At 42.4% G+C, this 18,367-nt stretch overlaps 1 protein-coding gene across 7 annotated transcripts in view; it reads left to right on the top strand.

The window, feature by feature from the left end:
* Nucleotides 1–18,367, top strand: part of LOC140726278 (PDZ and LIM domain protein 5-like) — a 247,637-nt gene that overhangs the window by 165,288 nt on the left and 63,982 nt on the right. For 6 of the 7 annotated variants that reach the window (XM_073042451.1, XM_073042445.1, XM_073042447.1 and 3 more), the window contains exons 6-8: nucleotides 6,763–6,929; nucleotides 8,066–8,102; nucleotides 17,975–18,010. In XM_073042451.1, coding sequence (XP_072898552.1) covers nucleotides 6,763–6,929; nucleotides 8,066–8,102; nucleotides 17,975–18,010 — 240 coding nt within the window. Of the gene's footprint in view, nucleotides 1–5,685; nucleotides 5,704–6,762; nucleotides 6,930–8,065; nucleotides 8,103–17,974; nucleotides 18,011–18,367 lie in introns of all 7 variants that reach the window. The other variant, XM_073042450.1, reaches the window with a different exon arrangement.

Raw genomic sequence — 18,367 nt, 5'->3', positions numbered from 1 at the left:
GGCCGAGTTCACTCAACCTATTCTCATAAGGCATGCTCTCTAATTCAGGCAACATCCTTGTGAATCTCCTCTGCACCCTTTTCTATGGCTTCCACATCCATCCTGTAGTGAGGTGACCAGAAATGAGCACAGTACTCCAAGTGGGGTCTGACCAGAATCCTATATAGCTGCAACATTACCTCTCTGCTCCTAAACTCAGTCCAATGAGTGATGAAGGCCAATACACCATACGCTTTCTTAACCACAGAGTCAACCTGCGCAGCAGCTTTGAGTGTCTTATGGACTCGGACCCTCTGATCCCTCTGATCCTCCACACTGCCAAGAGTCTTACCATTAATACTATATTCTGCCATCATATTTGACCTACCAAAATGAACCACCTCACACTTATCTGGGTTGAACTTCATCTGCCACTTCTCTGCCCAGTTTTGCATCCTATCAATGTCCCACTGTAACCTCTGACAGCCTCCACACTATCCATAACACCTGTGACCTTTGTGCCTTCAGCAAATTTCCTAACCCATCCCTCCACTTCTTCATCCAGGTCATTTATAAAAATCACGAAGAGTAAGAGTCCCAGAACAGATCCTTGAGGCACACCACTGGTGACCGACCTCCATGCAGAGTATGACCCATCTACAACCACTCTTTACATTCTGTGGGCAAGCCAGTTCTGGATTCACAAAGCAATTTCCTCTTGGATCCCATGCCTTCTTACTTTCCAATAGCCTTGAATGGGGTACCTTGTCAAATGCTTTGCTGAAATCCATATACACTACATCTGCTGCTCTTCCTTCATCAATATGTTTAGTCACAACCTCAAAAAAATTCAATCAGGCTTGTTAGGAACGACCTGCATTTGACAAAGCCATGATGACTATTCCTAATCATATTATGCCCCTCCAAATGTTCATAATTCCTGCCTCTCAGGATCTTTTCCATCAACTTATCAACCACTGAATTAAGACTCCCTGGTCTATAATTCCCTGGGTTATCTCTACTCCCTTTCTTGAATAAGGGAACAACATCCTCAGCCCTCTAATCCAGGACCTCTCACGTCCCCATTGATGATGCAAAGATCATCGCCAGAAGCTCAGCAATCTCCTCCCTTGCCTCCCACAGTAGCCTGGGGTACACCTCGTCCGGTCCCGGTGACTTATCCAACTTGATGCTTTGCAAAAGCTCCTGCACATCATCTTTTTTTTAATATCTACATGCTCAAGCTTTTCAGTCTGCTGAAAGTCATCCCTACAACCGCCAAGATCCTTTTCCATACTGAATACTGAAGTAAAGTATTCATTAAGTACCTCTGCTATCTTCTCCGGTTCCATACACACTTTTCCACTATCACACTTGATTGGTCCTATTCTCTCCTCTTGCTCTTAACATACTTGTAGAGTGCCTTGGGGTTCTCATTAATCCTGTCCGCCAAGGCCTTCTCATGGCCCCTTCTGGCTCTCCTAATTTCTTTCTTGAGCTCCTGCCTGCTAGCCTTATAATCTTCTAGCTCTCTATCATTACCTAGCTTTTTGAACCTTTTGTAAGCTCTTTTCTTCTTGACTAGGTTTATAACAGCCTTTGTACACCACGGTTCCTGTACCCTACCATCCTTTCCCTGTCTCATTGGAACATACCTATGCAGAACTCCACGCAAATATCCCCTGAACGTTTGCCACATTTCTTCCATACATTTTCCTGAGAACATCTGTTTCCAATTTATGCTTCCAAGTTCCTGCCTGATGGCCTCATATTTCCTCTTACTCCAATTAAGCACTTTCCTAACTTGTCTGTTCCTATTTCCCTCCAATGCTGTGGTAGAGGAGATGGAGTTGTGATCACTCTCTCCAAAATGCTCTCCCACTAAGAGATCTGACAGCTGACCAGGTTCATTTCCCAATACCAGATCATGTACAGACTCTCCTCTTGTAGGCTTATCTACATATTGTGTCAAGAAACCTTCTTGAACTGGCTTAACAAACTCCACGCTATCTAAACCCCTTGTTCTAGGGACATGCCAGTCGATATTTGGGAAATTAAAATCTCCCACCACGCCAACCCTGTTATTATTAGCCCTTTCCAGAATCTGACCCTATTCCTAACTTCTACCCACAGAGACTCCGTAGACAATCCCTCTGTGTCTTCCTCCTTTTCTGCAGCTGTGAAACTATCTCTGATCAACAGTGCCACGCCCCCACCTCTTTGCCTCCTTCCCTGTCCTTTCTGAAATATCTAAACTCAAAAACTTCCAAGGATCTTAAACAGTAAAAATAACTGCATTCCATGAAGAGAACACTGCCAAAATCTAATGAGCGTAAAAGCAATTAACCGGGGTTGTGACATGGAGTCAGGATGACGGAAGATGGACACTCATCCCACCTCGTCTATGCCAGCTGTGTTACTGAATGAGCTGCCATTTGACCCATATCCTTCTCAAACAAAGTCAGCAATTGCCTGTTTACATCTGATAAGGAAAGACAGTTTCTCTCCAAATGCAAATTCAGAAATCTTTTTCTACCTTATTTTAGGATCTACCAAGAGCTCAGGAGCAGAGATCAATTCAAAACCTAATTTGTTGGCTTTTTTCTTGGTGGTGTTGATGTTTAGGGATACAGCATTGACATTGACCCTCTGATCTACAAGCTCCATGCTGACCATCAGATACCCTCTATCATTAGTCATCTGCTCCTATGTCGAATGGTCTAAACCTGCCCCCTGCACAATCCCATCAACTCATCCACGCTGGTGCTACCACTCATCTATACACTTGCACTGGCCAGCTATCTTACCTGCCCAATGTCTCTGAGATGTGGGAGGAAACCAGAGCACCCAGAAGAGACCCACACCATCACAGGGAAAACTCTCATTCTCCATACAGGGTGGTACTGGGTGAACCCAGGTTTGTGGAGCTTTGAGGCAGCTGCTGTGCCATTGCTGGTAATGGGGTTTTGATGCAAACCAGCACAGTTCAATTAATGGCAGAATGGGTTCACAGGCTGAATGCCTTCATTTCATCACTCCTGAGAGTCAAAGCCTTATTCAGCTTTTTTCTTGTTTCACATAGTCATAGAACACTATACCACAGAAACAAGCCCTTCAGCCCATCTAGTCTGTGCAGAGCTGTTATTCTGCTAAGTCATGTTGAGCTGCACCTTACCCATAGCCCTTTACCCCTCCAATCCTTGCACTTATCTAAACCTCTTAAATATTACAATCAATCCACATTCATCACTTCCACTGACGGCTAGTTCTACATTTGCATCTCCCTCTGAGGATGTTCTTCCTTAAATTTGTTTAACATTTAATGTAATGTTGACTACGTTTATATTAAAACTCTTGCCCATTTCTAAGGTTTCTGTTAGAAAACTTGGTGGAGGTTTTAAAAGATTATTAGAGCGTGACCTCAGAGTTACAAAGTGCATTTCATATCAGAGTTATGCTACAGTATACAACCTGAAATTCGTCCTCTTCACAAACAACCACGAAACAAAGAAACCCCATCGAGTGGTGGAAAGATCGAAGCCCCCATCTACCCCCCACCTGTGCCAGCAGAAGCAGCGACAACCCTCTTCCCCTCCCCAGTCCAACCATGCAAGCAGCTAACCAGTTAATTACCCTTCCGAAATATCAGCAGAAGTGGCAGAGATTTTTTTCTACATCTTTTTGTAAGTCTCAACACAGTAAAAAAAAAACACATTCTGTCAGCTGTAAATGCAATAAACAGTCTTATACTGTATAAGATTTTAAGCCCAGGGTCCAGTCTTATATTAAAGCCGATAGTAAATAGAACAGTACAACTCAGGAACAGGCCCTTCAGCCCACAATGTTGTGCTGAACTAATAAGCTAATGTTGATTACATTACTAATTTCACTCATCCTTTCTACTTGCATGCAGTGTACATTAGACTTGACAGTTATTGTTGGAAATAATTTGGAAAATATGTCGCTTGGGTGGTTGATGGTTGGGTTGATTTGTTCTCTGATTTTGGCAGATTACTTGCAAACATTTCATCACCATACGAGGAGACATCATCTGTGCACTGTTAACTGTGGTGTGTCTTCTAAGTGCTTGGCCTTTATGTACTTGCCATTCAGTTCACCATGCAATCAATCAGCAATGAGTTTTCCTCCCCATGTCACAAACGACTCTCCAAAATGGCCACCAGTCAGCTGATTGTTGAACATATAAAGGCCAAGCTTTCAGAGGACACACCACAGTTAACAGAGAACTGATGATGTCTCCTTGTATGGTGACCAAACATTTGCGATTAAATTGCCAAAATCAGAGAATGGCTCAAACCAATCAGTGTTGTTTTTTTATTGTTCATCTTTGATTGCAAAGACACAACCGTATCCATAGATTTGGAGTGGCATATAAGCCAGATGGGCTAAGGAAAAGAACTTTGGTCCACTTAAGGGGAAAAAAAGCACAGAATTTTCCAACAATCTGGTTATTTTGTGATTACCATTACCAAGACTGGTAAAACACTATTTAAATTTGCCTTATTTAACGGCTTGCATTTTATTCCCCATCAAGGTTTAAATTGTCTCTTGATCATGGGCTACTCTGGTTGTGACGCGAGTAGCTTAACCATTGCACCACTGCACCCAAAGGGAGGGCTAGGTTGATGCAAATGCTTCATTGCGCCTTCCTCTCTTATTTGCCTCATTCCACTTGCCCTCCTCACTTGTAGTGTATCCTGTCTGTCCGCCAGACGGCATTAATTTACACGATGAAGGCTTCAGGAAAGTTTCTGGGAGAATGGTGGCTGCTCTACAGAAAGTGGACAGTCGTATTCAATAGATGCTGGGGAGGAGCACTTCTGTTATTTTCAGGATGTAGGTGTTACTGGCACGTGAGCCTTTATTGCCCTTGAGTAGCTGATGATGAGCTGCCTTCGTGTCCTTCTGGTAAAGATATGGTAAATTGTACTGCAGTATTTATGACAATAATAAACCATTTCATTTAATTTTTCAATCTTTTTATTGATTTTCCAATAAAGAATATACAAATCAGAGGAGAAGTTTAGCAAACAGTTAATGCAAAAGACATATAAATAGCAATAAAATAACAAAGTATATATTGTCAAAATCAAATAGGTAAAATGTTACGCTATTATATATACAATATAGTCGAAAAAACTACAAGTCCTCATAACAAACATTAAAAAAATTGGAAATTTTATTTGATAAAGGGGAAAAATAATAAACCAATGATAAATTTGTCTTCCATGTAGCCATACAGATCATTTCATCTCATCAGTGAATTGAGGTAGTAGAAAGGAACCAATAGCAAAATGCAGAATAAATTGAAAGTACATTGGAGGTAGACAATAAGTTTCAAGACTGTAATGAGGTTGACTGTGAGAGCAAGAGTTCATCTTTTTGTACTAGGGGACCATCCATTAATATTATAAAGTGGGGTAGAATCTGCTCCCACTATCCTACTCGGGAAGGATTTTTTAGGATTTGGACCTTGTAGCTTTCTTGAGAATTAAATGAGTTCTGAGAAGCCTGTGTTTTGCTCTGGTTCTGTTTGGCTTGACCAGGCCCTTTTGTGTGACAGAACCTTGTATTGTCTCAGTAAGAATTGTTCATTGCTATTTTTCTCTTTTCCCACCTTCGGGAACTGTCTTTATGCTTTTCTGCTTGTTTCAACGTTGGTTTCAACTCTTTGCATCTTGAAAGGACACAATTATCAAAACGGTAATTCTTTTTGCAGTGTGATTGGCATCTGCAAACTGCAGAAAGCTTTTTTGTGCATGTAGGTGTGTCTGTGTGCATGTGTGTGTAGTTTGACACAGTAGCCTAGGTAAGATCCAACACCAGCACATCCCCGAGACTGAGATTTGATGCTTGGGCTGGCAAAGCCTGGGGGACAGGGAACAACCTTGAGAGCAGGAATCTTCAGTCTGGACGTCTAAGATCTGAAAGGGGTCCAGTGCAGGCAAATTACATCAACAGCACCAAACACAGAGAAAACAGTGATATCACAAATAGCCTCTGCACAGCCAAACCTCCCATTTCACTTCAGCCAAATCAATTGCTGTGTCTTCTTTCTAGGGTGAAATGGCTGCCAGGTACCTGAATGAAGATGGCCTCTGAAGCACATGTAGTTCCCCTTAATGGTCTTTTCTGTATTATTTCTTTAAAGGGTTCCACAGTACCCAGACACCTCACCTGTTTTCATAAGTCAGTCTGCCCTTTTTCCTGGTATTGGCTCAGTTAAACTATCTCTCAATTGCTTCCAGTACATTAATACCTTTTCTTTAATAAGGCCAACAATGTACATGATACTCTAGATGTGGCCCTTTATAACTGAGGCATAGCCTTCCTATTTTAGTATTCAATTGCCCTTGCAATGTTTTATTTAGCTTTCCTAATTACTTGCCATACCTGTACACTAACCTTCTGTGAGTTATCCGCTTGGACACTGGGATCTTCTGGCATTTCGGAGCTCTGAAATCTCTCGCTGTTTTGATAACATGCTTCCTAATTTTTCTTGCAAAAGAGAACAATTTCATGTTTTCTCATGTTATGACTCATTGAGATGATTTCTGGCAGTAATAAACCAATTAATCTCTCCACATCCCTTTGCAGGCTATACATGCCCTCCGTTTTTATAATGCTTTTGACATTAGAGTGATCAGATTTATTTGTACTCTTGTGAGAATTTTTTTTTCCTGCTCCAGGTGGACTCCTGTGTCTCTCAGAATGAGGCAAGTAGCTAAAGCCTTTTACTGTAACTCTTCCCTGTGCCTGCAGGTCACCCAGGCGAATTGTGACCGGTGCCCATCCTGACATCCATCATAACTTTAGCGATCAGAGCAAGAAGCGCTTAATGCAAGACACTGAAGACTGGCAGCCCAAGACGGGCACAGCTCAGTCACGTTCATTTTCTATCCTTGCCCAGATGACAGGCACTGAGCATTGTAAGTAATGGTTCTCATTGGTTAAGTCTTTCTGAGGGGGCAATGATTATGTATGTCCTTGTATTTGTAGGTCAGTGGTTTGGTGGCCATGGTTCTATTCACTTCATTGTAGGTGATTTGAAGTTGCTGAGAGATATTTCTTCAGAGGTAAGAGAAGAGAGGACATCATTGTGAAGGGTGATGGTGATGCCAATGTTGTGAAGACAAATGCTGGAAAAAGAAATGAGCTGCTGGAGGGTCAGGCATCATCTGTGGAGGAAGATGGAAGGTCAATGTTTCTGGCATCTGGCACTGGCATCTGTGCCAGTGTTAATCTGGCACAATTCATGGCAGAAGTGCTAAGGCTGGGGATGGCGTCATGTCAAACGTGTATTTCTAAGTATAGTTTCTATAGAAGCGATCAATGTTAAAATAACTGATTACGCTATTCAAGAGAGAAAATTATGCTAGTGTAAGTATATACTCTAAAATATTCAATAAAAATGGTTTTGCTGTTTTTATTTCGGGAAGGTGGATGTTTTTAGGGAGGGTACTATGCAGTTAAGTTTAGGCAATGGAAGTCATTGCTGTCAATCGACAGACAGTAGAGTTCAGGATGGGAGAGATGGTAAGCATGTATCCCAGGACTGAAGTAGCGGCAAGGAACACAAAAAGCTATGCAGAGATTTGAAATCAAAGGAGAGAACTTTTAAATTGTTGCTAGTTTGGACCAGTACTCATTCTGCTCTCCAGCTGGTGGTTCTCCATCTAATGTCAATGGAAAAACAAATAGATAAATATTTAAATGATTTGAGTAATTGAGGGTTGTGGAAAAACTGGCACAGAAGAGGAGTTTGGACCTGATTAGATTAGCCAGAATCATGTTGCATGATACAGCAGACATGGGCTGAATGCCCCATTAATGCACAAGAGGAGCAGTTTCTGGTATCAACAGTGTAATCCAGCAAGTATGTAAATCAGCTTCTATCTAGTTAGGGAGTGTAATAGGCTCAAAGGGTGAGTGACCTTTTATTTTCCTGTGCTTGCAGTGTCATGCCTATATCTGTGTAAAATATAAAAACCAAAACAGACCATTGAGTGCTCATTTCAGAAATAAGTTGATTGTTTCTCTCTTTATCCCTTTGTTTTTGTTCCAGCGGTAACGCCAGTGAGTGAGACTAGCAAGAAGACAAGGTAAGAGGCTGTGTTGAGTTTCTCTGCATAGTTTGTGATTGCCTTGCTGCAGAAATGTGAGCTTAAGTGTGTTTATTAACACCCAAAGTGACTGGTTACCATGTCATTTGCATGATACAATGCTGTAACGTGGTGGGTTTGTGGGTTTTGGGAAGACGTGTGACATTAAAAAAGAATTGGTTTTATTTTGTAACGATCCAATGCTGTACATCATGCTAGCTGTCAGTGCTTGCAGAATCTTGCTGACATCAGAGACCTGACAAATCAAATGAAGATATTGATTTGACTTCTATTAAACACAGAATGGTATCCTGCAGTTGTAATATTGTTTAAGTTATTTGGTTATTGCTTGAGCAAAATTAATATTGAAATAATGGCAGTAGAATAGAACATCGTGACAGTGTCCTGCCTGTGAATATGTTTTCAACTTTCCTGACACTTGATTCTAATCAGAGGTTGACTTCTTGCACTCAGTTTTGTTGCCTTCTGAAAGGGTGTTTCCATTCCCACATTCAAATCTATTGGTAACAATGATGAGCCTCAGCCAAGTATCTGATGCTGTTCTCCTGGATGCATTCCCACAGTCATCCCACTGTCCAGTCACTGGGAGAGTCCAGTTATAACCAACAGGCTGTGCCTGGGAGAGATGCCATTCTAAATGGGTGGTCAGTGTATTGGTGAGATAATACTGTCACTGTCCTCTCCTTAACAGAAGTGTTTGCTGCTGATGATTTTATTATATCATAGCTCTGCATCTTTGTCTATATCACCACAGCCTACTATTTTACATATGGACAGGGTGGAGGGGGAGACGTCTCGTTCCTCACCGCAGTGTGGCTGAAGCTGTTGGTTGCTGTTTGATGCATTGTGTAGATTGTGGAAATGTTTTGATCTGGTGAAGGATGTGACTTTTTATTGTGGGTGTATGAAAATTGAAGTTGAGTTTATTGCAAATTCATAAGTACATGAATGCACAGGTGGAATGAAAAGCTTACCTGAATATCAGGCATGTGGTATTAGCGACACGGCATTGTTGTTGCTGATTAACTGGGCTCTAACGGCTTGCACTCATTTCTCAGTCATACTTACCTGTGCACAAGGAGAACATAGTCTCTCTGTATACACGGCAATAACAAGCGAAAACCAATAAGAACAAGAGACCTGATGAAGTACCGACAAGAGAAAGTCAGTGTTTCAGATTTGGGACTCTTGTTCTAGGATAGTTAACTAAAACTATTTGTTGAGATACAGAGTGAAATAGGCCCTTCAAATTGCATCGCCCAGCAACCCCCACTTTAAACCTAGCAAACTGTAAAGTGGTGTGCTAACCACTATTTGTCTTTGATTAAATTTTTATTAAATTTATAAAATAAAACTATTTATTTATTGAGCAGGCCAAACCATGTGGTTTATATTTCAGGCTGAAGCTGTTTGTTAGAACAAATCTTATTTTTAAATTGTCTGGTTGATTTTTGTTTTGAAGTGCTCATTTCTGTGTAACAGCAGAAGGTAGCAGAGACCTCTGTGGCAGACCACTGCTGCCCTCTGTGGCCAGTACAAGGTATTGCGGGATTTTGTTGCCCATCTCAGATTCAGTTTATTGTCATTTAGAAACCACAAATGCAATGCAGTTAAAATGAGACAACGTTCCTCCAGACTGTTGCTGACTTTGGCCACAGCAACGGTTTTATTCACTACCACACATCCATTTACCCACATTGTGTACTTGGATTTTCAGAAGGCCTTTGACAAGGTGCCACACATGAGGCTGCTTAACAAGTTACGAGCCCATGATATTACATGGAAGATTCTAGCATGGATAAAGCAGTGGACGATTGGCAAGAGGCAAAGAGTGGCTGGCTGCTAGTGACTACGGTCAATGTTGGGACCAATTTACAATACTTGCCAATAATTTGGATGGTGGAATAGATGGCTTTATTGCAAAGTTTGCAGAGGATATGATGATAGGTGGAGGGGCAGGTAGTTTTGAGGAAGCAGAGAGGTTACAGAGGACTGAGGTTAGGAGAATGGGCAAAGAAGTGGCAGATCGAATACAGTGTCGGGAAGTGTATGGTCATACATTTTGATAGAAGAAATGAAAGGGTTAGCTGTTTTCTAAATGCAGAGAAAATACAAAAAGTTGAGCTGCAAAGGGACTTTGGAGTCCTGTGCAGGATTCCCTAAAATTAAGTTGCAGGTTGAGTCTGTGGTGAGGAAGGCAAATGCAATGTTAGCATTCATTTCAAGAGGACTAGAATATACTTTGTAAAGCACCGGTGAGACCTCACTTGGAGTACTGTGAGCAATGTTGGGCCGCTTATTTTTGAAAGGATGTGCTGACACTGAAGAGAGTTCAAAGGAGGTTCACAAAAATGATTCCAGGATTGAATAGCTTGACATATGAAGAGCCATCCGATGGCTGGGCCTGTATTCACTAAAATTCAGAAGAATGAGGGGTGACCTAATTGAAACCTATCGAATGGTGAAAGGCCTTGATAGAGTGGATGTGCAGAGGATGTTTCTTATGGTGGGAGAGTCTGAGACTGGAGGACACAGCCTCAAAATAGAGGGTATTCTTTTAGAACAGAGGTGAGGAGGAATTTCTTCAGCCAGAGAGTGGTGAATCTGTGGAATTCTTTGTCACAGGCAGCTGTGGAGGCCAAGTCTTTATGTGTATTTACGGCAGAGGTTGATAGATTATTGATTGGTCAGGGCATGACGGGATACAGGGAGAAGGCAGAAGACTGGATCAGCCTGATGAAATGGCGGAGCGGACTCAGTGAACCAAATGGCCTAATTCTGCTCCTGTATCTAACGGTCTCATGGTAACTGTTTTGAACGTGATGTTCTGAGACTTCAGACGTCTGTACCTCCTGCATAATGTAGCTGTGAGAAGGTTTCATGGCCAAGGTTGTGAGGGTCTTTGACGATAGATGTTGCCTCATACAACCAATAGTGCATAACGTTTAGAAGGAATTCCTCCTCACTGTCACAGGCAACGTAGCATCAGAGACCCACGGTTCACAAGGAAAATGTAAATTATCTTAAATTATACAAAATTATGCAAGAAAGAGCAGAATTAGCACCAATCGAAATGAAGTCCATTGTAGTGCAAAGTGCTACTAATCATCCTGAGGTAATGATTAGGGTTGTGCCAGGTTCATCACCCTAATCATCACTGAAGAACTGATTGGTTGATAAGAAGTAGCTGTCCTTGAACCTGGTGGTGTGGGACTTCAGGCTTCTGTACCTCCTGGCTCATGGTAGATGTAAGAATGTGGCATGTTCTGGATGATGGGCATTTTTGTTAATAGAGATTGTCTTATTGAGGCAGCTTGTTGTGTGGATGCTATTAATGGTGGGGGAAGATATAGCTGTGATGTATTGGGCTGAATTCACCTCTCTGTAGTGTATTAAGTTCATGTGCATTGGGACTGCTGTACCAGATCCATGACGCATTTCAGGATTAATATATGTGTGTGCTTCATGCTCAGGCATGGATATTTATATATTGAGATACAGCATGGAATAGATCCTTCGAGCTACACTGCCCACCAGCTCCTGATTTAACCATGTCCTAATCACAGGACAACTTACAATGACCAATTAACCTACTAACCGGTACGTCTTTGAACCATGGGAGGAAACTGGAAGAAGCCCATGTGGTCACGGGGAGAACATACAAACTCCTTACAGGCAGCGGTGGGAATTGAACCCAGGTCACTGCTACTTTAACCACTACACTACCATGCTGAACATAGTGTGCTGAAGAGCCTGGCTCTGTGCTGCATGATGTGTGTAGAAAGCAAATGACTAAGCGTGCCTACTGTGTGCAAAGCATTGGTGGATCTTGTGTTGAATTGTTGATGAACAGGTAGGCCTCTTCTGCTGTGATTCTGTTTCTGTGCCTGCCCTTTCTCCGTCAGTTGACTGCCTTTTAATATATTGCATGGTGGTGGCGTTCCCTCTGCACGGATTTATTTCAAGTACCAGTGCCAACGGTGGGATTGTCTCTTCAGTAGTATGGTGGTGGAGTGCGGAGTTGGATTGAACAGTCTCTCTTAGAGCTTCTTTGGGCCTGGACTCAGTTTCCTACCAGTTCAACCAAGTAATTGATTAATAGTCAATCGTAGCCTTAAAGAAGGCCATGCTTTAAAGAAAGGATGAGAGATTACTTGATCAAGGTGTACAAATGATAAGAGGCAGAAATTGAGTGGACAGTATGAGAGCTCCCCCCCCCCCCCCCCCCCCCCGCCCCCAGGAGACGACTAATATGAGGGGGCAATATTTTAAGGTGAATGGAGAAAAGTATAGGAGGGATGAGAGAGAGAGGATTTTACACAGTGGTAAGTGTGAGGAGCGCACTGCCAGCGATAGTGGCAGAAGTAGATACATTAGGGCCATTTACGAAACTCTTTGGCACAGGGATGAAGGAAAAGTGGATAACTATGTGGGAGGGAGGGTTAGATTGATCTTGGAGAAGGCTAAAATGTCAGCATAATATCATGGGCCAAAGGGCCTGTACTGTTCGATGTTCTGTGCACCTCCATCTGTCTTTGAGCAGGGTGGCTGGTTTGCAATGGTGGAATTCAAGCAGTAGAGGGGATTCAGATTTAGAATTAGGTTTATTGTTACTGATATATGTCATGAAATTTGTTGGTTTGTGACAGCAATACATTTTTAAACCTATAAGCTACAAGAAGAAATAAAATAAATTGTGCAAAAGAGGAAAGTAGGGTGGTGTTTATGGGTCATGGACCATTCAGAAATTTGATGGCAGAGTGGAAGAAGCTATTCCTAAAATATTGAGACGTCAGGCTCCTGTGCCTCCTCCCCGATGGCAGTAATGGAAAGAGGGCACATCAGGTGGTGAGGTCCTTAATGATAGATGCTTCCTTCTTACACCACCTTTTGAAGAGGGAATGATCACTATAGGAAGGTGCAAAGCAGAAATTATGTTGCTGTTCAGGCCTGGTACAGTGGCTCAACGTTTACCATAGCACTCTACAGATTAAACCCACCTTGGTAAAGTTGCTGCCAGGCAAGAGAAAACCTTGTCACCTACTCTTGACATTCACTATTGCCACGTGTCCCACCACCACTGGACCCTGGTGGTCTCCACTGAACAGAATTGTTTGTATCAGTCATATAACCATGGTGGCTACAAGGGCATGTACTGTGGGGAGTGAGCTATCTCTAGGTGTGCAAGGTGTGATGGAGAACATTCTTCACAGACCTGGGTGAGTGCAGCTCTGGTTCTGAGAAAGCTCGGCACGTCCAGGCAGAGTAGCCTACTTGATTGGCACTACCTTCACCACTCTAACCCTTCATTGCCTCCAACACTGGCACACCGTGGCTGCGATGTTTACTGTCCACAGAACATACTGTGGTTACTTGTCCAGGCTTCCCCAACAGGTCCTCCCTAATCCAAGAACTCTTACCTCCAAGAACAAGGGCAATAGACGGGTGCAAGCACCATCACATATTGATACCCCTCCAGATCACCCACCATGTTGACATTGAAATGTGTTACCAGTGCTCCTCCTTCACTGGGTCTGAATCCTGGAGCTCCCTCCCCAATCACATTATGCCAGTGGCTCACTGACTCTGAGATAACAATAGAGGGACTCAAACTTCTGCAATGGAAAATCACCCCAGTGCCTGAGTTGCTAAACAATTACAGTTGAACAGCAAAGCTAAACCGAACATTGGGAAGGCCCCATTTATCAGTTTGACCCTCCATCCTTTTTCCAGAGTGATTAATGTTGAGTAATAGGTTAATTTAGCACCTTTGAATCTCAAACTCCAACAAAGCAAAGTTGACCAGGTTAATGGAAGCTTGGCAGGAGAGGCTAGCTGATCAGCGGTGCGTTAACATTACAGGCTGCTTTGTTTATTGATGTTACAGTGAAGAAATGTATACCCGATAAACAAGTGTTGATGCAGAGACCGAGGAAAGGAGGTCAGTGAGAAATGGGGTCTGAGGGAGAGTGGCCAGAAGGAATGGAGAGAGGGTGAGAGTCACAAACAAGCCTTTTTCTTTCTCTCTGTTCCTCTCTTGTGAGCACGCACATGCACACGCATTCACGCAGTCACACATGCAGCTTCACACGTGTGCACTGTTTTGTGTGCACAGTCACATGCTTATATACACAAGGCATGCAAACACACACACACAGACACACACACACACACACACACACACACACACACACACACACACACACACACACACACACACACACACACACACACACACACACACACACACACACACACACACACACACACACACACACACACACACACATCATTATTCAGATTCTATTCCAACTGAGTCTGAGAAGACATTTCTTTGTGTGACTGCAAAGCCTTCCCATGTCCTCCTTCATCCAGAACTTCTTTAACCTTTTTCTCTTTCTGTCACTTCTATTTTTCTCCACAGGCCAAAGGTCATGACTGTCCGATACAGCCCGAAGTATGCAGAGCTGCGTGATTGGCATCATGGTGTTTCTGCTCGTGTCCTTAATGTAAATTAACTCAAACCAATGAAGAGCAATCTGCGGAAATATTTGTACCTGCCAGGCTGTAGTTTTGTTTTGGATCTCACTTCTAATTTGCTTCTACTTCTGGCTGTTCTACTTCCTTGTTTCTTTTAAAATTCCACTTCATATGCAAAAGGTCGTGTTCGAGATCTCATAGTCAGCAGTGTTGTTTTTTTTTGCCAGGCCTGTACAGATGCAACAGGTTTATCATGCGTCTGGAACTTGGTGAAATGCTCCTGGAAGGGGTTTGGAAATATGTGGACGTGAGATAGTTGTGCTTGAATTGAGCTGAGGTGGTCATTTTTCAGGGGTGGTGAGGAACAGGGGAGATGGTTTGTGTATGGAAGGGGTCATCACACTAATCGGGATGGTGCTGGGAAGGAAAGGTATTTATTTCTGCTTTCTTCCCTCTCCCTGAATCGCTTGCTATGCAAAGTCCTGTAATCAGCCATTGCGTCTGGTCGGTAGGGGAGGCAATCCTCGTATAAAGGGATTGAAGCCTCTGCTGTCGCTCAAAAGCAAACCGGCATGTTGTCCCTGTAGAGGTGGGTTTGTAGCAGGTTCTGATGCAGAAGGGAACTCCAAAGTGGTTTTTAAATACTTCTTCAGATTGAACAGCGATTCTGCTAATAAATAGTTTCAAGCTTCCATGAGTATTGGTTGATGCCTCAAGTTTGTGTTTTAGCCTGTAATATATTTGTATTATACAAAATAGATACTCATCTATATATGCTGGTTGCCAGTGGAAATTGTATTTTAATAAATGTGCATTAAATACAAATTGTGTTACTGACTTTGTCTTTTGGTCAGGTTTCAGAACTTCACGTATAACTTGTACTCTAAAACTTTTAAGTAGTTCATTATGTGGTATGGACAGCATAGAAATTAAACCAACTGTTCAATATGCAAGAAACATTGGTAGCAAGCACCAAATTCCATAAGTGAATCTTTATCCCATTACACTTTGGTTAACTAGAGTGACAGCTGTGATTCAAGAAGGCAGCTCACTCCCACCTGCTTAAGGGTATTCAAGGATGGACAATAAATAGTGACCTTGCTGAATTTTTAAAAAAAATTGGTCTTTGAATATTTGCTAAGCTCATGTTGGATAGAAGTGTATTCCAGTTTGGAAGGCCTGGCCGGCAGAATTCTCTCGATCTGCATCAGTTAACCCTGTCAGAACACAGTTCACTCAACTCATCTTATGAGTGGGTAAAGGATCCAAAGCCTTGCATGTCCTCGCAAATACTGCTTGGACCGAGACCCAGAAAACACAAGACCCAAGAGAGGTCTAAATCTGAAGGAAGAGCCTCAGAATAAAGGGACATCCTTGAGAACAATGTTGAAGAGGAACTTCTTCAACCTGACAGTGGTGAATCTGTGGAACTCACTACCTCAAAGGGCTGTGGAGGCCACGTCTCTGGGTGTATCTAAGCTTCTTGATTGGCAAGGAGGTTATGGGTTACATGGAGAAGGTGGGAAAATGGGTTTGAAAAAAATAAAATCAGCCATGATTGAATGATGGAGCAGACTTAATTGGCTGAATAACCTAATTTTACTCATATACAATGGTCCTGAATGTACTGTCTTTGGCCTCAGTTCGCCCATGTACCTTTGATATGTCAATAGTGTGTTATGTTACAAAGAAACCTTCAGAAGGCTTGGCACAGTGGAAGAGCTGTGTAATTCATGCGAGCTCTTTAATGTGTCTGCCATTCTGATTGTCCGTCTGGTGTGTGACTGAATTCAGAACTGATCTGGAACCAAGCGACATGTTTTTGAAGTAGAGCTTCCATTCTGAAATGGTTTGGGCCATGAAGTACTCCAAATAAGTTGCCCTCATAACTAATTTTTGTTGGGGTTGTGCTTGGTCAATACATTATTTGCAGGTTTACTACTCAGCTTATGGCAACAGTAGCGTTCCTTTACATTTCATACGCATTAAAGTAAGCAAATGAGTAGTCTGACTCGTTATCTGCTGAATTGTCAATATTTAGTTTATTCTGTATTTGATTAACTGGTGTAAATGTCATTGGCATTATCACTATTTATTGTCCATCCTGAACTGTGGCGCAGTTAAGAGTAAACTATGTTACTGGGTCTGAAGTCACATAGAGAATAGATTGAGTAAGGACAGTAGGTAGCCCTCCCTGAGGACACTAGTAAGTCAAATACAAGCACAAAATATTCCAAAGATCGCAATCAGGTTTATTATCACCGGCATGTGACATGAAATTTGTTAACATAGCAGCAGCAGCAGTTCAATGCAATACGTAATGTAGAAGAGAAAAATAAATAAAATAATAATAATAATAAAAATAAATAAATTAGTTACAGTGTATGTATATTGAATAGATTAAAAGTCATGCAAAAAACAGAAATATTGCATATTTTAAAAAGTGAGGTACTCCCCAAGGGTTCACTGTCAGAAGGCAGAGGGGAAGAAGCTGTTTCTGAATTGCTGGGTGTGTGCCTTCAGGCTTCTGTACCTCCTACCTAGCAGTGAGAAAAGGGCATGCTCTGGGTGCTGAAGGTCCTTAATAATGGACGCTGCCTTTCTGAGACACCGTTCCTTGAAGATGTCCTGGGTACTTTGTAGGCTAGTAACCAAGATGGAGCCAACTAAATTTACAACCGTCTGCAAATCTAGAGCAACACAACAAAATGCTGGAGGAACTCAACAGGTCAGGTAGCATCCATGGAGAGTGATAACCAGTTAACATTTTGGTCCATGACCCTTCATCAGGACTGGGAAGAAAGTTGGGAGAAGCCAGAATAAGAAGTTGGAGGGGGTTGGCGTTGGGAAGGAGACTAACTGGTAGGTGATAGGTGGAGCCCAGTGGGTGGATTGAGGGGGGGGGGGGGAATGAAGAGAAGCTATGAGGTGATAGGTGGAAGTGGTAAAAGGACTGAAGAAGAAGGAATCTGATAGGAGAGGAGAGTAGACCATGGGAGAAAATGTGCCTCTATGGTGGTTCAGCAGCTTGAGCTCACCATTACTGATTCCAGCTGTCAAAATTTCCAACTTTATTTAATTCCTCAGATGCATTTTACTGTGGTGAGATTCAAACTCCCATCTCTACATCAGAGCTGCTCATTCAACAGGACTACTATGTTGTTGCGTTATTAGTTAACTCTCCTTTGTTTGGGATTGTTGTCTTATTGACAGCACGCAGACTCTGTCAGGTAACCGCAGACTCTCTATCTCAAATCCAATACAGTTTGCGGATTCGCTGTGCAGGCCACCTGTAAGCAGAGACACATTGGTGCTTTTTTTTTGGCAGTCACTTTCATATCTCATTTCCTCCCTTTCTGTGTTACTTGTAGAGACGATGCGGCTGAAAATGAAGAAACTGGGTATAGGTAAAACTAAACACTTCCCAAGCCTGCTTTCACTGCCACACCTCACTGACCCACTGAGTGTACAAAATCTAACCAACGTACAATGTTGAGCAGATGGTAAAACATCACAGGAAAGCATGGTGATATAGCATAAAGTGTTTGCTAGTTACTTGGAGCCGAGTGGTAACATAAGAAATTATTTTAAAAAATCTGACCCCTTAATTAAGCTGCTTTCATATCAGGTTCATACCCCAAATGTTGCTCAAGAGACAGGTCAGTCCTCGTCTGTGTTGGGTTTCCACATTCTCCTTATGACTTCAGGGGATTCTTCCATTGCTCTGCTGTCCTCGCACGTTCATGACAGAAGTATGGGAGGGA

The sequence above is a fragment of the Hemitrygon akajei genome, chromosome 4 (assembly GCF_048418815.1).
Source record: "Hemitrygon akajei chromosome 4, sHemAka1.3, whole genome shotgun sequence".
In the NCBI taxonomy this organism is placed as follows: Eukaryota; Metazoa; Chordata; class Chondrichthyes; order Myliobatiformes; family Dasyatidae; genus Hemitrygon; species Hemitrygon akajei.
This window is presented reverse-complemented; position numbering and strand designations above follow the sequence as displayed.